Genomic DNA, 22,439 nt, shown 5'->3' with positions numbered 1-22,439 from the left:
CAGTAACATCTCTGCAGTCTGCACCCTGCCCTGCTCAATAACATCTCTGCAGCCTGCCCTGCTCAATAACATCTCTGCAGTCTGCACCCTGCCCTGCTCAATAACGTCTCTGCAGCCTGCCCCCTGCCCTGCTCAATAACGTCTCTGCACCCTGCCCTGCTCAATAACATCTCTGCAGCCTGCCCCCTGCCCTGCTCAATAACGTCTCCCTTTCTTCTTTAAACAGATCATTCACTTCATCGCCAGCATGGTGCAGTCCAAGAGCGTGTCTGGAATCAAGAGGAACCTGTAAGGATTCACAGTGTTAAATCACCTTGCACTGCAGTATCGCTGGATAGGGTTACGGGGGTGATAAACTTTAAACAAAACCTAGAACAGAAAGGCAAAGCTAATGTTTTCTTTCGCAGGTCGGTTGGGATGACTCTCAGTGCAGGTCCCTGGTTCTCTCGCTCTCTTTCTCTGTCCTGCAGGCCATTAATGCGCAATAGTTCCAGAATGTACCATTCCAGCCCCAAATACAGCCATCCAAACAGAACTGAGTCCGATCAGGAGCCCTCGGCCATCCAGGGGAACCTGCAGAACAGCAGTGTGTACCCAGGGGGCGTGATCATCTCTGACATCACACAAGCGCTGGAGCATCGGGCAGCGGGGCCCTGGCAGGGAGATCCCGGGCGCAGCGGGTATGGGGGACAAGGGGGGTGGAGACAGTGGAGGGTAGGGGAGGGTTCATTCAGTAGGGAATCATTTTATTTTAGCAGTGAGGAGAAACGGTCCCTGGCGGTTGTGCCTGTAACCAGGGGGAGTGCCAGAGCCAATGTGACACGAAGACCAGCGACTTTGCACAGCCAGGAACTCAGCCTGCACACCTGCTGCTTTCTATTTGTACATGAGTAATACACACACACAGTATAAATACAAAACAGTAGGGTCCTGTGAAAGGTGGGTGTTATTGTGTGTGGGTCTGAAAGCGTGCTTTGTCTCTGAGCGTGTGTCAGTGTGCGTGCGTGCGTGTGTGTTGATTGATCACTGGTGTGGTTCCCTTTCTCTGCAGCTCCTACGATGTCAACTGGAGACCCTCTGAGCTGGACACCCTGTTGAAGCAGGAGATTGACAACCTGGTGCCCAGTGCTGCCCCCTGCGCCCTCGCCCCCAGTGACCTCTACCACTCCCTGCTGGAGGAGAGCGGCACTGCAGGCCCTGAGGAGACCTCTGCAGAATGGTACGGACTGGCAGATACCTCAAACAGATCACCCGAGATTAACCAGGGATTCCACTGTTACAAGAGAGCTCGAGCTTTCTTATCCTGTTCAACTCCGAACCTGCAATCCTCTAGCAGTCAATAGCACCCAACAACGAACACTCCCCCTTGTGCAAAAGTGCCTGAGAGTGGGGGCTCTAGTTAATCCCGTCGAGTGTGCTGCATTAATGCTCCCCTCTTGCTTCCCTCCCAGGGGGGAGATTGTGGATCACCTAGCCCAGAAGCACTGCTGTCTGTCCAGTTCGTCGCACGTCAACATGGAGCTGTTGCAGGATGTGAGTGTCTCTGCCCCTGTCCCTGCCCTGTCCTGTGCACAGGTACTGCTCCAGTATAACCCTGCCTCTCCCCTCTCCCCTCACAGCTCTTAGCACCCTGCCCAGGACCCTCCTGTCTGGAAACGGCAAGGCCCTGGGACATGGTGAGCATCTCAGTAACAACAATAACAGTGTGATCAATAAAAACAGGAGCGTTATTAATAAGCTGCCCTTGTCCCTCTTTGTCGTTTTGTGAATAGAAACGGCACAAGACTGCACGGAAGGAGCCTGGCTGCTCACAGACACCGGAGAGCAATGGTACGGGTCTCTCAAACGGCTGCTAAATTATTTGATTTGATATTGAGGAAAAGCATCCCGGTGATTTGCCTTGCTTACATATACCTGAGCAGGGGTGGTGTTAATCAGTGACATCTCTCTCTCTCTCTCTCTCTCTCTCTCTCTCTCTCTCTCGTGTAGTGGAGATGGTGCAGTACGAGGAGGACATCCTGCCCTCGCTGCTGGAGCTGGCAGAGGAGGCCTCAGATGTGGGGTGCTACCCCGGGGAGCTGCCCCAGGACCCCCTGAGCCACAGACACCGCCTCTCCTGCAGCTAAACATCCAGCCAGGAGAGCGTGGGGAGACCCGAGGCTGAGCCCTCTGCACCCTGACAGCACTGCCAGAGGACTAGCTTCTGTACTCTGTGTATTTCTGTCCAGGAGAACAGAGTTTGGGGAAGGGGAGAAGCAGAACTGTTCTATTGCGGAGATCCAGATTCACACCTTGTGAGCAGGGCTGGGCTGAGCCTTTTATTTACTTCCAGTTCCTTTTGAAAATACATTCCCATTTCCTTTGTATCAATTCCAATTCCAAGTAAGGACCGCGAATGGGAATTGGAGAATTAATTTTAAATGGAATTGGAATGTTTATTATTATTATTTCTTCTGTTTTTTTGTTATTAATCTGTTTTATCACGATATTGTTGGCTGAGAATAGACCCTGTAATTAACAGTGTATGCAGTTCAGGGTTAGGGCGTTGTGGTTTTACTGGTTATGAATGCAGATTAGCTCCATCTTGTGGACAGTCGTTATAATGCAGTCTCACTGCAGCAGTGCAAAGAACTTCATTTCGTAACAGAGCTTGAACAACAATAACAGCACACTACAAACTGGTTATCCTGGGATACCCTTAAACAATGTGCTTGATAAATAAAGGGTCAAATAACCCCTGCTGGTCTTCTCAGTTTGACCTCTGAAACAATTCGGACAGAAAAAATAAACCAGAGCCAGAATATTGTAGGTTGTGAACAGCTTCACAGATCACTGAACTGCATTGTGTTAGGAATGCATGGGCCTGCGGTTCTGTAGCACCAGGAGAAGTGACCGGGAGCAAGCTTAAAAAAAAGCTTGAGATAATTAACAAAGACTCATTTTTATAAAGGTATATACATATAAATATAAACACTTTTTTTTCTTCTCATTATCGTCTGAGGGTTACTTATATTGTTTCTTGTGTTAAAGAATGGTTCTGTATTGTATAAGTTTGCATTTATGGGGTCTGCTAGAACTGAAAGAAATAAATAGTTAAGGGAAAGAGCTGCTTGTGAATTTCATCGCTGCCTCTCTCTTTCTCAGCTGACAGCTGTGTAGAGACACACCTAGTGGCAATGCAGGGATTTTTTGATTCACCCAGTGAGCGGTGTCCTTGAAACAGCTGTCCAGTGGGTTAGAGGTCAATTCTGAATCCCAGAAACATGAACACATGCCCTCTTCATCTACCATCCCCTGTCTCACTCCCCCTCCCCCCTCCCCCCTCTCCAATGAGCAGACAAGGGAATGGTGCGGAGTGTGTCAGAGAAACATGAATTGAACTCTGCACTGAGCCTTCAGAACAAAAAGGGTTTAGTTCTCCGACTGAGAGGTGATCTGGCCTAAAGGGATCCTGCAGAGTGGCAGACTGAGTGCACAAGAAGAGAGGTGGTGGTGGTGGTGGTGGGGAGGGTAATACACACACTCTGGCTGCACACGCTGTTTTGTTTTAGTTCTGGGATGTAATCAACAGAGGGTGCAGTAGAGGTACTGGGCAGTGAACAGTTAATCCAATGAAAGCACTGTTGGGTAGCAGCAGATGCCCTAGTACCAGGGAACAGCTGGTCTTCATGCCAAACGGATCTTGTCGGTTCCCTCTGTTTCGTGTAGGCGGAAAGATGAGTGATGAAATGAACTCTCAGTCCCTCGATCCCCTTTTAAGCGCCACTAACAGCACACCTAATGGTAACGACCAGCCAGGTTTCCATGGAGACCGGTGGAAAAGATGTGCAAGGCAAAGCGCATCTGCAGGACATGCCAGTATTGCATCAGCATTCTCAGAGTACCTTATCTGGAGGGATTCGAGGATCTGTCAGTCTAGCTTTGTATTGACCCGTGCTCTACAGACGCAGCGCTGGATTACACACACACGTTTGTTCTATATATCCCTGCATGTCTGCAGACTGGCTGGCTGTCGGTATGCATCATACTCTTCAAAACTGAGCACGCATGCTGCTGCATTGCATAGTGCTGGGAGTCAGAACTCCGGGAAACCAACCAGTTGGCCTGTAGCTTCCGGACACGTCACGGTGTGAGTCGACAGCCTTCACCTTTAACTCGTTACAAATAGACAGCTTTAAGATTATAATATATATAAATATATAATCCCGTATTATTAAAACCGTCATGAAGTCCGTGTTTGTCACGGTGGGGACAACAAGCTTCGATGAATTAATATCTTGTGTAACATCAGAGGACGTCATCCAGGTAATTTATTGTTAAGCTTGTATTATTATTATTATTATTATTATTATTATTATTATTATTATGTCTTCATTAAGTTCTCGACGTCTAGGCAGACCCGTTGGTGATTTCCCCACCTCATTAATTACACTAACTATCGAGCCATTCGGTTAGGTTTGATTAGCTCGCTTATGCCAGCCCAAATTAAACGCCCCGAATACACCGGAGTTGAGAAAGAGGCGGGGCTTATCATTTGTTTTAAACATTTCAGTGTTGACAGCCCCCCCCCCCCCCCCCCCCCCCCCCCCCCCCCCCCCCCCCCCCCCCCCCCCCTCCCCCCCCCCCCCCCCCCCCCCCCCCCCCCCCCTCACCAAAAAAAACGAGGCTAGATGAATGCAAGAAAACCTTTAACCCTGTAACCACAAACAATTAGGCTGGTGAAATATTCAGTATATACTGAATTTACTGAGACAGTTCATGGAAGTAGAACTGGAATCCAAATTTAATAGTATCAGAAACACAGCCTATTAATCCTATCACAGTAGAGTCCTGTTAATTGCAGAGCCCAGGTGCCTACTGTAACAATTTCATGCAATTATCAGTAAAATACAGTGTAATACATTGGATTGCTTACCTGAGGATTGCATACAATTGTGAAGTACAAGCAATTCACAGGAATCTACTGCATGGGCATTTTCATAAGAAATGGGCTTCACTTTTTTTTTAGTTAACAGGAATATGCAATTATCATGTAAGCAATTCACTGGAATGCACTGTACTTGTGTGCCTCAAGGTAATATTATATTGTGCCTCAAGGTAATGTTATATTGTATCTCAAGGTAATGTTATATTGTATCTCAAGGTAATATTATATTGTGCCTCAAGGTAATATTATATTGTGCCTCAAGGTAATATTATACTCAAGGTAATATTATATTGCAAGGTAATATTATACTCAAGGTAATATTATATTGTGCCTCAAGGTAATATTATATTGTGCCTCAAGGTAATATTATATTGTATCTCAAGGTAATGTTATATTGTATCTCAAGGTAATATTATATTGTATCTCAAGGTAATATTATATTGTATCTCAAGGTAATATTATATTGTATCTCAAGGTAATATTATATTGTATCTCAAGGTAATATTATATTGTATCTCAAGGTAATATTATATTGTGCCTCAAGGTAATATTATATTGTATCTCAAGGTAATATTATATTGTATCTCAAGGTAATATTATATTGTATCTCAAGGTAATATTATATTGTGCCTCAAGGTATCTCAAGGTATTGTATCTCAAGGTAATATTATATTGTATCTCAAGGTAATATTATATTGTATCTCAAGGTAATATTATATTGTATCTCAAGGTAATATTGTATTCAAGGTAATATTATATTCTCAAGGTAATATTATATTGTACCTCAAGGTAATGTTATATTGTATTGTACCTCAAGGTAATATTATATTGTATCTCAAGGTAATATTATATTGTACCTCAAGGTAATATTATATTGTATCTCAAGGTAATATTATATTGTATCTCAAGGTAATGTTATATTGTATCTCAAGGTAATATTATATTGTATCTCAAGGTAATATTATATTGTGCCTCAAGGTAATATTATATTGGCACACCATGGTTACATTGTAGTGAAACAAATCTGTAAATGCAGTTTGTTCTTCATTTTCCAGACTATATATTCACTGACTGGCACAACACTTTAACACGACTCCTACAACTAAATACATTTCCTCTGCACCCAGAGGTGCCGTGTAACTGTTGATAGGGGGGCCCAATTGAAAGGTTCTGGTGTTATACGCTGTGCAGGGTCGGCACTCGAGAGACAAAGGCGTTTTAATTACCCAAATATCTCGGGTATAAATTATTAGAGAAATGGCTTTTGATCAAATAGAACAGTGCATTTGTTAACTACATAGCAAGTTTTCCAAAAAATGACACGGCGATGACTGCACCACAGTGTTGAGACGACCAGCGGGTTTCAGTAATCAAAAAGAACACGGTCAGGAGCTAACTTTCTATTCATATAAAACCTCTGCTCTGGAAACACTGTGAACATTGCCAATGATCTGATATAGCGACCTATAATACCTGTGCTGTATACAACACTGTCGCAGAGTTAGTTTTGAAACAATTAAGTAAAACCACCACAACCAGTAACTATTCATAATTATAAGGGACAAAAAAGTATACTCAGATTAAACAGTAATACAACTTGGTAAGTTTAGCAGTGGCTGTTTGGTAACGGAAATAAATATCACAGAGAGGGATGAACTAACTGCCTGTCTAATTCAAGTCAGGGCAGTTAAATATATGCATTTGGTGTGAGATGTTGGCTGATGCTTGTGTAGCTCTAAGCTTGCCTCAGGTTTGTAGTTTGTGTAAGTAAAGCACAGCAACCCCTCATCGACCCAGCCTTGAGTCTTCTGTTGTAAGAGTGACACGCACACACTATGGGAATACCGTTCGTGCGTGAATTCCCAATCTCACGCTGTTCTTCCAGGCGCTTCGGGAGCTTGGCTATGGCAGGCTGGTTCTGCAGATCGGACGCGGCGCTGTCCAACCCGTTCCGTACAGCTCGGCTCAGTTTACCCTCGAGGTGTTCCGATACAAGGATTCCATAACAGAAGAGATCCGAACCGCCAACCTCGTCATCAGCCATGCCGGTAAGACCAACGTCCTTCGTGCTGTGTTACTAAGTGTGCTTGTCAGGTTTGATTGAATTAATATATCATATACAATTAGGGTTACCATGTGACTCCATGCCAGGACGGTCCAGGCTTTTCCACTCGCAGCAGGACTACACTAACCAGAATGCATTGGGGTGTGAGTTAAAAAGCCTGAACTGTCCCAGCCTGTCCTAGTGTACATGGAGTCATGTGGTAACCCTCTATATCAGGGGTCTCCAACCCTGGTCCTGGAGAGCCCCTATCCAGCAGGTTTTATACATGTCTTCACATCATCACTGGCTAAAGATCTGGAACACCTGTTAATCTTGACTAATCAAGCCAAATACTGGTTCAATTAAGTAAGTGAGAGATTGGCTGAAATGAAAACCAGCAGGCACAGTAGCTCTCCAGAACCAGACTTGGAGACCCTGCTCTATATAGGCGTTATTGATTGAGACAGGCATTTGAAATGTCTTTGTGTCAGATAGTTTGTAGCAGATGGAAATGATGTCACATTAAAATGAGTGTCAGGGTTTCATTATTCTTGTTTAAAATCCCCCGCTCTTGTGGAATGGATATCAGCTTGTGACTACAGCACCCAATACCATACATTGTAGACTCTTTATTACTGCTAAACAGACACAGGAGTTCAAGTTAATTGCTGCATTAATTACTAGTTAGTTTTGTAACATTTACAGTTAGCTGTCACAAAAAAAATCCCCAAAATGAAGCAAGAAAGGGCGTTAAGGCCGTGACCAAACTGCCACGCTGTGTCCGGGCTCTAACCCAGGGCTGCTCGGTGTATTGGGTACTTCCAAGCAAGTTCTACATCTACATAATATAGAGTAAGTACGTTCGTTTAGCAGTATTGACTCTCAAAATCAGCAGTGCAGCAGCTTTCAGATCCTGATTTGATTAAGACAGTCATGAGTGAGTCAGGTTATCTAAATCATGTAGATTAAAAAGAAAAAACTTTGAGTTCATCAGTTTTAACCTGCCTTCCACGTTTATACAAGTGCCCCACAGTGAAAGCATGGCACATTGTAATAAAGCACAGTGAAAGCATGGCAGTGTAATAAAACACAGTGAAAGCATGGCAAAGGAAAAGGTGAGCATTGTAAAGAATATCAATAAGCATGTTGAAGCAGGGTAAATGCTGCTGTTGGGGTTGAAAGACGCTATATGAATGGCGCTCCTGTCTCATCAGGTGCGGGGAGCTGCCTGGAGACCCTGGGAGCCGGGACTCCTCTTCTGGTTGTTGTAAATGATCAGCTGATGAACAATCATCAGTTAGAGCTGGCCAGACAGCTGCACCAGGACGGGCATCTCTACTACTGCACCTGCAGGTCAGCTCAGCCAGCTTCATTACCACTGCACTGCAGGTCAGCTCAGCCAGCTTCATTATCACTGCATTGCAGGTCAGCTCAGCCAGCTTCATTACCACTGCACTGCAGGTCAGCTCAGCCAGCTTCATTGCCACTGCATTGCAGGTCAGCTCAGCCAGCTTCATTACCACTGCACTGCAGGTCAGCTCAGCCAGCTTCATTACCACTGCATTGCAGGTCAGCTCAGCCAGCTTCATTACCACTGCATTGCAGGTCAGCTCAGCCAGCTTCATTACCACTGCACTGCAGGTCAGCTCAGCCAGCTTCATTACCACTGCATTGCAGGTCAGCTCAGCCAGCTTCATTACCACTGTACTGCAGGTCAGCTCAGCCAGCTTCATTACCACTGCACTGCAGGTCAGCTCAGCCAGCTTCATTACCACTGCACTGCAGGTCAGCTCAGCCAGCTTCATTACCACTGCATTGCAGGTCAGCTCAGCCAGCTTCATTACCACTGCACTGCAGATCAGCTCAGCCAGCTTCATTACCACTGCACTGCAGGTCAGCTCAGCCAGCTTCATTACCACTGCATTGCAGGTCAGCTCAGCCAGCTTCATTACCACTGTACTGCAGGTCAGCTCAGCCAGCTTCATTACCACTGCATTGCAGGTCAGCTCAGCCAGCTTCATTACCACTGTACTGCAGGTCAGCTCAGCCAGCTTCATTACCACTGCATTGCAGGTCAGCTCAGCCAGCTTCATTACCACTGCATTGCAGGTCAGCTCAGCCAGCTTCATTACCACTGTACTGCAGGTCAGCTCAGCCAGCTTCATTACCACTGCACTGCAGATCAGCTCAGCCAATTTCCAAACCAGAAATAAATAAGTTAGATTTTTCATTTTAGGGCTGGTGTTTTTCCTTTCTGAAATGAATGCTTTAATGATGTTTTGAAGTAAATATAATTGAGTATCTAAGCCCAGTGTGCATGTATGTGTGTGTTTGGGAGGGGGGGGTCATGCATGTTGCTGCAGATGTACACATTATCCTAATGACACCGCTAAAATACAATTTTACCCCAAACCTTTAATAGCTGAAGCTTCCATTACTGATGTGTATTTCAAACATGTTATCTGATCCAGATCACACAAGCACCTTCCCTCCTGAATCGAGGAAGTAGAGCAGAGGGAGGCTGTTCAGCAGTATAACAGCCCCCCTTGGTTTCAGCCGCACAGAGCAGAGGGGGGCTGAGTATAAGTGCACCTGAGGTGAGCCAACACAGGAAGCGCAGTTACTGCCCTCAGCTTTATTAAAGCAAACTGAACTGCACAGCGGTAAAAGGTTAATTAAAAAGGCCAACAAGTGCATGTACAGGCTGTGGTTTGTGTGTGTGTGTGTGTGTGTGTGTGTGGGCGCGCGCACGTCAGTCATTCCTCTAAACCTGTTTGGGGTGGGAGGACAGGCACAGATGTTAACGAACTACTGGCTGGGCTAAAAATAAGTTACACGAAGCAGCTATACTCGGGAGCTGTGTGTAACTGTAGCACACGACAAAGACTGCAGACCAGTGAATGCTCTGCGTATTTATTTAAAATGCTCCCTCTGTGTCTGTGCGATCCACAGAAGCTGACTGTGTGTTATACTGTGTGCCGCTTTTCAACAGCAAATCTTTTCTGTGGTGTCCACACCTTAACACCATCCCCAATGAGATAAGAAGAGGCAGGGGTGTTGACACAGCAGGAAGAGCTGTTGTTATTTGCAAGATAGATTTCCATCAGCAGAGGCTGGAGCTGCGAAAGCAGGCCTGGGAGGTGTGTAAACTGCACTGGGCTGTTCAGGAGAGCCCCACCGATCTTTAACCATCTGTGTCTCTAACTTCATCAGATCAGTCTGTTCTCCGCTGGTACAATAGAACCCAGTGTGTTAGACAGCGATTGATCCTGTCTTCTTATACCCCCCCCCAGGACACTCTCGGACACTTTGAAGACGATGGATCTCTCCGCACTTAACCCTTTCCTGCCCGGCCAAACGGAGAAGTTTGCCGCATTCCTGGACAAAGCAGTTGGGCTGCAGTGAACAAAGTCCCTTAATGTTTTATTTTAAAGACAGACGTCATGGTGAAAGCTGTGCGCTGTACACTAAAGGGTCTGTGTTTGTTTGGGTTTTTTCTCAGCAAGGGTTATATTTCGAGGGTTTCCAACATGCTAAGGTGAACCCGCTCTCACGCCCCTCATCCCTTATGTTTTGTCTAATATTTTACAGTGAATTTGAAACTGATCATAAATTCTGAGGTCAATCAAAGGCATTAGCCTCAACCTTGACCTGACTTTGTTTCTTCTAAGCTTTCCCTTGGCATGAGCGTTTTGAAGTTCTGATTGAAGGATATTGATCGATGTGCTGTGGGCAGCTGGCCCAGCTGTACTGGTTTGACTGGAAATGCCTGTTTTCCACACCGGACTGTCATGTGTTTCAGCTTTAACTTGTTAAAGAAACCATTAATAAACAGTAAAGATCTCTGGGTAACCATGTAGTTGCTAGTTGCCTGTATTGTATTTTGGGGTATGCTGAATTGCATTGTACAGCCTTACTTACAGACCACCAATTTAAAACCAGTAAGAACATAAGAAAGTTTACAAACGAGAGGAGGCCATTCGGCCCATCTTGCTCGTTTGGTTGTCAGTAGCTTATTGATCCCAGAATCTCATCAAGCAGCTACTTGAAGGATCCCAGGGTGTCAGCTTCAACAACATTACTGGGGAGTTGGTTCCAGACTCCCACAATTCTCTGTGTAAAAAAAAGTGTCTCCTATTTTCTGTTCTGAATGCCCCTTTTTCTAATCTCCATCCGTGACCCCTGGTCCATGTTTCTTTTTTCAGAAACAGCCCCTCTCCTCTCTCCCTCTTCAGACTATAACGTGACTCTGATTAAAGTGAGGAATCACAACTAGAATATTTGTTTCAGGTTCAATTGTAATATTAATAAGTTGTGTTCATCTTGCTGCCAAGTAGACAGAACCACATCTGGAATTTTTCAAAGATACATTTCTAATCTGAATGAGTTTTTTTGCTTCTTACTGCCTTTCACATCGCACCATGTCACACTGCACAGGTTTAGCTATAGTCAGTAAATTTGAAACAGCCTGAAACCTGGTCGACAAGGCAGGTAGAATCAGGTCCAGAACCCTTTTGAAAACCAGCTGGACTGAAACTTTTTTAAATGGGTCAAATTTATGTTAAAAACAAAACAGCTTATAGTTAGGAGCCAGTTAAACAAAGCACTGCCAACACTTAAAAAAAACAAACATATTTTAAGACAAAACGACAAAGTTTGGTAGAAATCCACTCAGCGAGTCTCTATGGTTAAATGTATTATTTTTTTTATTTATGGAAGTGAATTGGATTTAGCAGACTGCTCCCTGGAACTGCTTTGTGAAACCAGCCCCAGGAGATGGAAATGTTACCAAGAGACTTCAGCCTAAAGCAAATACTAAGCTGATACGTGTGTGGTGCTGGGTTCCGGTTGTCAGCGAGACAGGAAATGGAAATGCATGTATATCTGTCTTGAGCTGCACCACAGATGCACAAAACACGTTCCGTTCCATCAGCAGAGAGCAGAGAACCTTCCCCGTCAGCAAAGGGAAATACCAGAACTACTCTGAGATGGAGCGGGCAGCAGCAGTGGTACTGACTGTGCTACTTCTCAGAGGATTTGAGTGCAGCAGTGAGGCCAGCCCTGGTAAGTGTGTGTTTTATTCATTTTGTTTTATTGTTTCTCAGCAGGAAATAAAGATACCTGTGTCACAAGCACCCGCTTGGCGAGGCTGGTTTGTAGACGTGTTTCGTTGTTTTTTTTTTTTTGGTTTCAACCTAGTCTGTGACACACCTCATGTTTGTTTTCAGGTTCAAAAGATCAATTTGATGAGACACTTGAGGTTTTGAAATCGTTTTTAAGTCTTACCTGTAATAACTGGTTTACCTAAAGTGGAACAGGAAGTGTGGTCGGATATGTTTTCGCAATCGGCTATCGTCTCCTGAGCCCGAGGGGAGCCAGAACGCTGCTGGTCTCCCTTTCAGCTCTAGCTAACTTCAATCAATCAAATTCTGCTTCTATAGCGCCTTTCATGGGAAGCCATCACAACGTGCTGTCAAATAAGAAAACAAAACACGACCAAACTTCGCAGTAAAGATCAGTCATTAAACAGAGTGCTGAATTCTTATTTAAAATAAACCAGAAGATTGGTTTAGCAGTGATCTATTTTTCTGGTCATCTGTTCTGTTTTCTGAGCTGGTAAAATAGAAAATGTTTATTGAGGGTTTAATAAGAAATGTATATTATATAATGTAGCTGACTTAATTAAGGTCCCAGTTGAGGTGTGATTGCCTGCTATTTCAATCCCAGCGATACAAGCTCATAACGTTCGTGTTTCTTAATGCCAGGGCCTGTGTTACTACACCAGTTTTTGTTTGGTACTCAAGCCCCCTCTAAAGGAGGCTCTAGAGGAGCATGCAGTGATGATGAACACGATGGCGGAGGGGTGGGGATTTCCTTCAGCGTTGCTGTTAGACGCTCCGTCTCATTTCTTGTTTCTCTGTGGGCAGCCACGGGTTTCAAAATCCCTTCAGTGCAAAAACAGTTTCTCAGAAAGAGGGCTTGGAAACAGCAGGCACGCTGCCCCAGCCTCATAGCTCCACTGAGTCAGGGGTTGCGTGTGTGTACTTAAACTGGAGAAGATTATACTGCTTTTATAAAGAAGTGTTAGAAAGCCTGGCAACCCTTCCTAGTGCATGTCGACCAGCTTAATCTATCATCACTGCTATTGACATCATACATAAACCCCATCAACGAATCACTAAGCATGACACCCCTTTCTGTATGTCTGTCTGTCTTTTTTTCTGTCCTGTCTTTCTTTCTAGAGAGCTATAACTTTGCTTTCAGTGAGTCATGTGATTTATTGTTTGATTGGTATTAAAAAAAAAACAATAGTTTAAAATAAGTAGTTAAATAAATACCTCAAGCATAACATTCGACTTCAGTATGAGCCAAGGCATTTTTATCTGTGGTATACCCAACCGAGGAAACGTGGGGATCACAGTCTCTACTCTAACTAGATCAGAAGTTGTGAACGATTTTGAAAAGGAAAATAAATGTAGGGTAAAGTGACAGTAAAAGTTGAGTGTTTATAGCCTGTAAGTATGACGGTGCCTGTCTCTCAAAGTGCCAGTGATAAAATTAATATATGTGTTTCTCGGGACCCCTGGGCAACCTCTGCAGCCGCCCTAGGGTCCGTAGACCCCAGTTGGAGAACCACTGAACTAGGTCACTCCGCGAAGCTGTTGAACGACATGCTGCTCTGTAACAGCACGTTCATTCCTGTAAAATCAACACATGACATTTGCTGAATTCCAACGAACTAACATTGATTCACGACACTCGCTCACTCATTCATTATTACTGTAGGAGGGTGTGATTGAAAATCCAGCACTGTCCCAGACTCTTCTCGTGTACAAGGAGTCATATGGTAACCCTTTGCTCACTGCTTCCTGTGGCTGCGTATTACACAGGAGGGTGCTCAGTTAATAGGAATGGTACAGCGTGGTGAGTAACGAGTTACCAGGAAATGTGGGTTTGCGTGTAATTCCATTGCAGAAACGGTGCTCTTGCAAGTCTAACAACAGTTAGTACAACAATTTGGGTGATGCTGTTTTATCCCGTACAGAAACATGTGCTTGTTTTGTATGCATGGAACTTTAAATGAATCCTAAAGCAGGTACGCCGGTTTCATGTGTAGTAAAATTTTATTAGAATTGCGGGTATTAACGCTGATGACAAACACTGCACCGAATACGCTGGAGTCAGCTCTCCAATACAGTGTGACTGCCTCGTTAACGAATGCAGCGTCTCTCCGTGCAGGTGTGCACTGCCTCATCCATGACGAGGACTACACTGAGTGCACCTGGAAGGAGACCGGCAGACCAGACCGCAACTACACCTTCCAGAGCAGGTGAGGGCGCCACAGAGCCACTGCTTTCAAAGCTAAACCCCACTGCACTGCACAGCACTGTACCTGTCATGAGGGTCTGCAGACTTCCAATGAGTTTTAATCAGGCGCTCCAGCCGTAAGCCGTCTCAGTGCAGCTTCAGGTGGAAGCTCTGTACAATCCCACGTTTCAGGAACCAGTAAAAGAAATTTGTTGGTATTGTGCAGGGTGTGGTCTAACTTGTAGTTTTGTTGGTGCACTGGCTACATGTTTTACTGTTTCTGAACCAGGTACAGGACAGGCGCTGAGTATGCAGAGTGCCCGAGTTACACCCAGGTGGAGGGCTACAATGTGGGCTGCAGACTGGAGTACAGCTCCAACATCCGCTTTGCAACTTTCCAAGTGCAGCTGTCCTCAGCCGACAACACAGCCATCTGGAACAAAGACATCAACCTGAAGCCATTAGGTACCATAGCCATTGTCTAACTACCCAGTGTGTCAGAGGCTGTGATTACAAGCACCTCGCTGATCACACTGTCAGAGGCTGTGATTACAAGCACCTCGCTGATCACACTGTCAGAGGATGTGATTACAAGCACCTCGCTGATCACACTGTCAGAGGCTGTGATCACAAGCACCTCGCTTCTCTGTTGGCTAATGCTTGTTGTTTTCACTCTCTATCTGCGTGTCAGTGAAGCTGTACTCTCCAGTCAACCTGACCGTGGTCAACAGCCGCAGCAATGGTCTGTACCTGTACTGGAACACCAGCATGAGCAAATCCCAGTGCCTGGAGTCCATAGTGAGGTATAGAAGCAGCACGGACTCTGCCTGGCAGGTAAAGAGTAGCGCCTTTTATTAAGCAGTCCTGCGAGAGAGGATTTTACAGCTGCCATTGCCACTGCCACACTAAATACTGCTAATATTGACTCTCTCTGCCCCCCAGAGCTCCCCACCATTTATTTCTGTGAGGTATTTTGACTTGCCCTTTGCCGATGGTGAGGAGCTGTATGAGTTCCAAGTGAAGATCAGGATGAATGAGTTCTGTGGCGCCTCTGACTACTGGAGTGACTGGAGCCAGCCTGTGTACTGGGGGAGCAATGCCACCGCTAAAGGTACGTCTGAACAGCAAAGCCTGTATCCCATCAGTACACAGTTTATCATGCTGGCAGGGCTGAATGGGTTATGGACAATAACACAGGATTTCCTGATCAAAGCTTCGACTAAACTAAACTGGATTTGTGGTGTGAATTGTCTGATTTGCTATGCAGTTTGTGTTTTAACTACGGTTTGCGCTGCTTACTAAGCGGAGAGCGTTGTTTTAGCCGTGTGCAGAAGAGGAAATAAGGCTCCCATTGCATAGCAGTGAGAATTTGGCAAAATGTATAAATATATAAGGTTGGGATGGTACAGTTTAGTTTGTAGTTAGTTCTGCATGTAATCCTTGCATCCTTCCCATGAGAAGTGTTGCGCTTAACCATGAACAGAACAGTCCAGGAGCACAGTACTGTGTTTTTCACCTCCAGTGCACAAGGCAGCGAAGGGCAGTGTAATAGTATAGTGTGCGCTGACAGAGAGTGCTCTTCTTGCACCCCCCCCCCCCCCCCCCCCCAAAAACGAACTAACATTGATTCATGACACTCGCTCACTCACTCATTATTACTGTAGGAGGGTGTGATTGAAAATCCTGCACTGTCCCAGACTCTTCTCGTGTACAAGGAGTCATATGGTAACCCTATGCTCACTGCTTCCTGTGGCTGCGTATTACACAGGAGGGTGCTCAGTTAGTAGGAATGGTACAGCGTGGTGAGTAACGAGTTACCAGGAAATGTGGGTTTGCGTGTAATTCCATTACAGAAACGGTGCTCTTGCAAGTCTGAAAACAGTATCTGTTAAGTACAACAAATTGGGTGATGCTGTTTTATCCCGTACAGAAACATGTGCTTGTTTTGTATGCATGGAACTTTAAATGAATCCTAAAGCAGGTACGCCGGTTTCATGTGTAGTAAAATTTTATTAGAATTGCGGGTATTAACGCTGATGACAAACACTGCACCGAATACGCTGGAGTCAGCTCTCCAATACAGTGTGACTGCCTCGTTAACGAATGCAGCGTCTCTCCGTGCAGGTGTGCACTGCCTCATCCATGACGAGGACTACACTGAGTGCACCTGGAAGGAGACCGGCAGACCAGACCACAACTACACCTTCCAGAGCAGGTGAGGGCGCCACAGAGCCACTGCTTTCAAAGCTAAACCCCACTGCACTGCACAGCACTGTACCTGTCATAAGGGTCTGCAGACTCCCAATGAGTTTTAATCAGGCGCTCCAGCTGTAAGCCGTCTCAGTGCAGCTTCAGGTGCAAGCTCTGTACAATCCCACGTTTCAGGAACCAGTAAAAGAAATTTGTTGGTATTGTGCAGGGTGTGGTCTAACTTGTAGTTTTGTTGGTGCACTGGCTACATATTTTACTGTTTCTGAACCAGGTACAGGACAGGCGCTGAGTATGCAGAGTGCCCGAGTTACACCCAGGTGGAGGGCTACAATGTGGGCTGCAGACTGGAGTACAGCTCCAACATCCGCTTTGCAACTTTCCAAGTGCAGCTGTCCTCAGCCGACAACACAGCCATCTGGAACAAAGACATCAACCTGAAGCCATTAGGTACCATAGCCATTGTCTAACTACCCAGTGTGTCAGAGGCTGTGATTACAAGCACCTCTCTGATCACACTGTCAGAGGCTGTGATTACAAGCACCTCGCTGATCACACTGTCAAAGGCTGTGATTACAAGCACCTCGCTGATCACACTGTCAGAGGCTGTGATTACAAGCACTTCACTTCTCTGTTGGCTAATGCTTGTTGTTTTCACTCTCTGTCTGCGTGTCAGTGAAGCTGTACTCTCCAGTCAACCTGACCGTGGTCAACAGCAGCAGCAATGGTCTGTACCTGTACTGGAACACCAGCATGAGCAAATCCCAGTGCCTGGAGTCCATAGTGAGGTATAGAAGCAGCATGGACTCTGCCTGGCAGGTAAAGAGTAGCGCCTTTTATTAAGCAGTCCTGCGAGAGAGGATTTTACAGCTGCCATTGCCACTGCCACACTAAATACTGCTAATATTGACTCTCTCTGCCCCCCAGAGCTCCCCACCGTTTATTTCTGTGAGGTATTTTAACTTGCCCTTTGCCGATGGTGATGAGCTGTATGAGTTCCAAGTGAAGATCAGGATGAATGAGTTCTGTGGCGCCTCTGACTACTGGAGTGACTGGAGCCAGCCTGTGTACTGGGGGAGCAATGCCACCGCTAAAGGTACGTCTGAACAGCAAAGCCTGTATCCCATCAGTACACAGTTTATCATGCTGGCAGGGCTGAATGGGTTATGGACAATAACACAGGATTTCCTGATCAAAGCTTTGACTAAACTAAACTGGATTTGTGGTGTGAATTGTCTGATTTGCTATGCAGTTTGTGTTTTAACTACGGTTTGCGCTGCTTACTAAGCGGAGAGCGTTGTTTTAGCCGTGTACAGAAGAGGAAATAAGGCTCCCATTGCATAGCAGTGAGAATTTGGCAAAATGTATAAATATATAAGGTTGGGATGGTACAGTTTAGTTTGTAGTTAGTTCTGCATGTAATCCTTGCATCCTTCCCATGAGAAGTGTTGCGCTTAACCATGAACAGAACAGTCCAGGAGCACAGTACTGTGTTTTTCACCTCCAGTGCACAAGGCAGCGAAGGGCAGTGTAATAGTATAGTGTGCGCTGACAGAGAGTGCTCTTCTTGCACCAACCCCCCCCCCCCCCCCCCCCAAAAACGAACTAACATTGATTCACGACACTCGCTCACTCACTCATTATTACTGTAGGAGGGTGTGATTGAAAATCCAGCACTGTCCCAGACTCTTCTCGTGTACAAGGAGTCATATGGTAACCCTATGCTCACTGCTTCCTGTGGCTGCGTATTACACAGGAGGGTGCTCAGTTAGTAGGAATGGTACAGCGTGGTGAGTAACGAGTTACCAGGAAATGTGGGTTTGCGTGTAATTCCATTACAGAAACGGTGCTCTTGCAAGTCTGAAAACAGTATCTGTTAAGTACAACAAATTGGGTGATGCTGTTTTATCCCGTACAGAAACATGTGCTTGTTTTGTATGCATGGAACTTTAAATGAATCCTAAAGCAGGTACGCCGGTTTCATGTGTAGTAAAATTTTATTAGAATTGCAGGTATTAACGCTGATGACAAACACTGCACCGAATACGCTGGAGTCAGCTCTCCAATACAGTGTGACTGCCTCGTTAACGAATGCAGCGTCTCTCCGTGCAGGTGTGCACTGCCTCATCCATGATGAGGACTACACTGAGTGCACCTGGAAGGAGACCGGCAGACCAGACCGCAACTACACCTTCCAGAGCAGGTGAGGGCGCCACAGAGCCACTGCTTTCAAAGCTAAACCCCACTGCACTGCACAGCACTGTACCTGTCATGAGGGTCTGCAGACTCCCAATGAGTTTTAATCAGGAGCTCCAGCCGTAAGCCGTCTCAGTGCAGCTTCAGGTGCAAGCTCTGTACAATCCCACGTTTCAGGAACCAGTAAAAGAAATTTGTTGGTATTGTGCAGGGTGTGGTCTAACTTGTAGTTTTGTTGGTGCACTGGCTACATGTTTTACTGTTTCTGAACCAGGTACAGGTCAGGCGCTGAGTATGCAGAGTGCCCGAGTTACACCCAGGTGGAGGGCTACAATGTGGGCTGCAGACTGGAGTACAGCTCCAACATCCGCTTTGCAACTTTCCAAGTGCAGCTGTCCTCAGCCAACAACACAGCCATCTGGAACAAAGACATCAACCTGAAGCCATTAGGTACCATAGCCATTGTCTAACTACCCAGTGTATCAGAGGCTGTGATTACAAGCACCTCTCTGATCACACTGTCAGAGGCTGTGATTACAAGCACCTCACTTCTCTGTTGGCTAATGCTTGTTGTTTTCACTCTCTGTCTGCGTGTCAGTGAAGCTGTACTCTCCAGTCAACCTGACCGTGGTCAACAGCAGCAGCAATGGTCTGTACCTGTACTGGAACACCAGCATGAGCAAATCCCAGTGCCTGGAGTCCATAGTGAGGTATAGAAGCAGCACGGACTCTGCCTGGCAGGTAAAGAGTAGCGCCTTTTATTAAGCAGTCCTGCGAGAGAGGATTTTACAGCTGCCATTGCCACTGCCACACTAAATATGCTAATATTGACTCTCTCTGCCCCCCAGAGCTCCCCACCATTTATTTCTGTGAGGTATTTTAACTTGCCCTTTGCCGATGGTGATGAGCTGTATGAGTTCCAAGTGAAGATCAGGATGAATGAGTTCTGTGGCGCCTCTGACTACTGGAGTGACTGGAGCCAGCCTGTGTACTGGGGGAGCAATGCCACCGCTAAAGGTATGTCTGAACAGCAAAGCCTGTATCCCATCAGTACACAGATTATCATGCTGGCAGGGCTGAATGGGTTATGGACAATAACACAGGATTTCCTGATCAAAGCTTCGACTAAACTGAACTGGATTTGTGGTGTGAATTGTCTGATTTGCTATGCAGTTTGTGTTTTAACTACGGTTTGCGCTGCTTACTAAGCGGAGAGCGTTGTTTTAGCCGTGTACAGAAGAGGAAATAAGGCTCCCATTGCATAGCAGTGAGAATTTGGCAAAATGTATAAATATATAAGGTTGGGATGGTACAGTTTAGTTTGTAGTTAGTTCTGCATGTAATCCTTGCATCCTTCCCATGAGAAGTGTTGCGCTTAACCACGAACAGAACAGTCCAGGAGCACAGTACTGTGTTTTTCACCTCCAGTGCACAAGGCAGCGAAGGGCAGTGTAATAGTATAGTGTGCGCTGACAGACCCCCCCCCCCCCCCCCCCAAAAAAAGCACCCCCCCCCCCCCCCCCCCAAAAAAAAGAGAAGTGATTATAAGAAGCATCCGCAGGGGTACCAGGGACGACGAGCACTGATACTGAGGTTCTCTGTTTTGTCTTCTTGGGCTGTCTCTTGACCCCTCAAACACAGGCATTAACCGTCGTGACAAGAGCTTCGACCCCTCTGTGGTCATCTATCCCATCGTGGGCTCGGCCGTTCTGTTCATCCTCGCCTGGTGTCTGATTCACAATGAACGGTAGGGCACGCTCTGCAACGCAGCCCCCTGGCTCAGTCTCTGCTAGGGGTGTAACTATACTCTTAATGACCGCTTGCTCTTGTGCTTTTGGTCTTATGTCACAATACAAACAATACAGACCTCTTACAATCCAATAGATCATGTAAAGAAAGTATGGTGATTCATGAATGCACAATGAATGGTGAAGCCCATGCCCCGGACTCTGCCTCTCTGCAGTGGGGGTTCAGTCTCTTTCTCAGGCCCCTGGCTTGGTCCCTGACTCTGCTTTCTGCCTCACAGGCTGCGCATCATCCTGGTGCCGGTCATCCCCAACCCTGGGAAGAATTTTGAGGAACTCTTCAACAGCTACGATGGGAACTTCCAGGTACGGAGCTGGCTGTGTGAAGAGGCCAGGACCTGTTGATGTAGCCTGGTGATCTAACTACTGTATCTAATCATCCTTCCTTCCCTCTCCTTCTCCCCATCACCCCCTTCTCAACTCCGTGTCCTCTCTCTTATCTCTCGCTCCCTCTCCCGTCCTGTATCTACCCCCCCCTCCTCGCTCTGCAGGAGTGGCTCCATGTTTCCAAGGACATCGTGGACGGATTCAAGCCTAACTTTTCCGAGCCGGTGTGCACAGTGAGGGAGCGGGCGGGGAGCGTGTCTGACAGCTGCGGGGGCCCGGGGGGGTCCGTGAGATCCAACTGCTCTCTCCTCATCCCCGGAGACGACCCCGACTGCATCTCCACCAGCAGCGCCTCATCCAGCTCCACCCTGCCGGCCCCCCCCTACGAGGTGTAACCAGGGCCCCCCAACTGGCCAACACAGCCCCCTGGGGAAGGGTGGACTGCTGCTCAACCATTCACACATGCGTGCCTCATTCACCTCGCTGTTTCACTTCTCTTCAGTACTCACCTCACGCGGTTTAGGAATTTCTGCTCAGCTCAGCGGTCTCCTTGTGGCTCATCTTAGTCACGCAGACAGGGCATCAATCTGAGCTGCAGTAGCTTGGCTCAGCCATGCATACAGGCTACCATCTGGTCATTGCAGATCAACAAGCCTTACATGACACGATGTGTTAGAGGCGCTCATATCCCCGTTAGTTTACTTCTCTTCTCAGATCTCGGGCTGCTCTGACTTCCACAGTTTCTATTGGTTGTACCGAAAGGTATTCAGTTTTCAGGATGATCCGAAACTTACTGTCTCAGTACCTTTTAAAGGAGTTTGGTTTTAGTAGCTATTCCTACATTTATTTTTTTTTTATTTTTTAGTAATTCGATTAACTTGTTTGTATTGTCTGTGTTCATTTGAATTTGTGTGTTTTAACCTTCTTAACCAGAGCTCCCTTGAAAAAAGATATCTTAATCTCGATGGGACTTTTCCCCAGGGCCGTGTGTAGTCACAGAGGGAAGATTGACATGCCTTTGGAATGCAGGTGGAGTCTGTGATGAAACCCGGACTGGAGCGTCCCTCCGGGATCAGGGCTGAGGAGCTCAGGAGGTGCAAGCCACTGTCCTCACAGTGGTCTACAGCCGCGGTTTGTGTTACTCAGAAAATGAAGGAAAAGCACTATAGAGCATTTCCTTGCTGCTGCATTAAGACAGCATTCTGCTCAGCTTATGAATATTATATTGTTTGCTGCCAAAAAATATATATGTTTCTAGGGTTTCATCTTCTTGTGTGTTTCATGTGTCATTCCAAGTAGGGTGTATGTTGAACGCTGTTATTAATTCAGAATGTGTAGCACTCCATATCCTTTGTGCAAATACACATATATATTTTTATATTTTGTAAAAGCTGCAGAATCAAATAAAACAGATTCTTTTTTAAACAAAAGTTCTGCTGACTGTTGTTTTTTTGCATCCCAGCTTTGGTGATAAAGGCAGCGGACAGTGATGTCATCGGTGTCGTTGTAGACGAGGTCTTTGTCGCTTGGCCACTTTACAAACAGATTGACATGAAAGCTGACATCTTAAAGAGCAACACTTTGCAACAGCGCTCTAGAAATACCACCTGTGATCATTGCACTG

General features: G+C 46.1%; 3 protein-coding genes across 8 annotated transcripts; all 3 read left to right on the top strand.

Moving 5' to 3' along the window:
* Positions 1–205: 205 nt before the first annotated feature.
* LOC121295633 (heat shock factor protein-like) lies at positions 206–3,105 on the top strand. 2 transcript variants are annotated; one of them, XM_041220530.1, is made up of 7 exons: positions 206–288; positions 471–680; positions 1,052–1,219; positions 1,452–1,533; positions 1,620–1,676; positions 1,773–1,830; positions 1,990–3,105. In XM_041220530.1, the coding sequence occupies exons 1-7, from the start codon at positions 248–250 to the stop codon at positions 2,124–2,126; spliced, it is 753 nt and encodes a 250-aa protein (XP_041076464.1). In that variant the 5' UTR covers positions 206–247; the 3' UTR covers positions 2,127–3,105. The 2 variants fall into 2 exon arrangements, with proteins under 2 accessions (XP_041076464.1, XP_041076463.1); XM_041220529.1 differs by having other exon boundaries at positions 408–680.
* A 99-nt stretch (positions 3,106–3,204) lies between these two features.
* Positions 3,205–10,987, top strand: LOC121295634 (UDP-N-acetylglucosamine transferase subunit ALG13 homolog). Of its 5 annotated transcripts, none has more exons than XR_005946953.1 (5): positions 3,205–4,305; positions 6,813–6,975; positions 8,186–8,324; positions 9,443–9,568; positions 10,265–10,352. XR_005946953.1 is itself a non-coding variant. In XM_041220531.1 (5 exons), exons 1-5 carry the CDS (start codon positions 4,225–4,227, stop codon positions 10,307–10,309), a joined length of 576 nt encoding a protein of 191 aa, XP_041076465.1. In that variant the 5' UTR covers positions 3,205–4,224; the 3' UTR covers positions 10,310–10,987. The 5 variants fall into 5 exon arrangements, 3 of the variants coding, with proteins under 3 accessions (XP_041076465.1, XP_041076467.1, XP_041076466.1); XR_005946952.1 differs by lacking the exon at positions 10,265–10,352 and adding an exon at positions 9,964–10,041; XM_041220531.1 differs by lacking the exon at positions 9,443–9,568 and adding an exon at positions 9,964–10,111 and having other exon boundaries at positions 10,265–10,987.
* A 196-nt stretch (positions 10,988–11,183) lies between these two features.
* Positions 11,184–22,228, top strand: LOC121295824. Its single transcript, XM_041220909.1, has 16 exons — positions 11,184–12,035; positions 14,211–14,301; positions 14,569–14,744; positions 14,971–15,113; positions 15,222–15,390; positions 16,404–16,494; positions 16,762–16,937; positions 17,164–17,306; positions 17,415–17,583; positions 18,600–18,690; positions 18,958–19,133; positions 19,282–19,424; positions 19,532–19,700; positions 20,325–20,430; positions 20,710–20,794; positions 20,980–22,228. The coding sequence occupies exons 1-16, from the start codon at positions 11,960–11,962 to the stop codon at positions 21,208–21,210; spliced, it is 2,235 nt and encodes a 744-aa protein (XP_041076843.1). The 5' UTR covers positions 11,184–11,959; the 3' UTR covers positions 21,211–22,228.
* Positions 22,229–22,439: the final 211 nt, after the last annotated feature.

This window comes from Polyodon spathula, chromosome 20 (genome assembly GCF_017654505.1).
Source record: "Polyodon spathula isolate WHYD16114869_AA chromosome 20, ASM1765450v1, whole genome shotgun sequence".
Taxonomy (NCBI): Eukaryota; Metazoa; Chordata; class Actinopteri; order Acipenseriformes; family Polyodontidae; genus Polyodon; species Polyodon spathula.
Note: the sequence above shows the minus strand (reverse complement) of the source record. Positions and strands in the feature narration are given on the sequence as shown.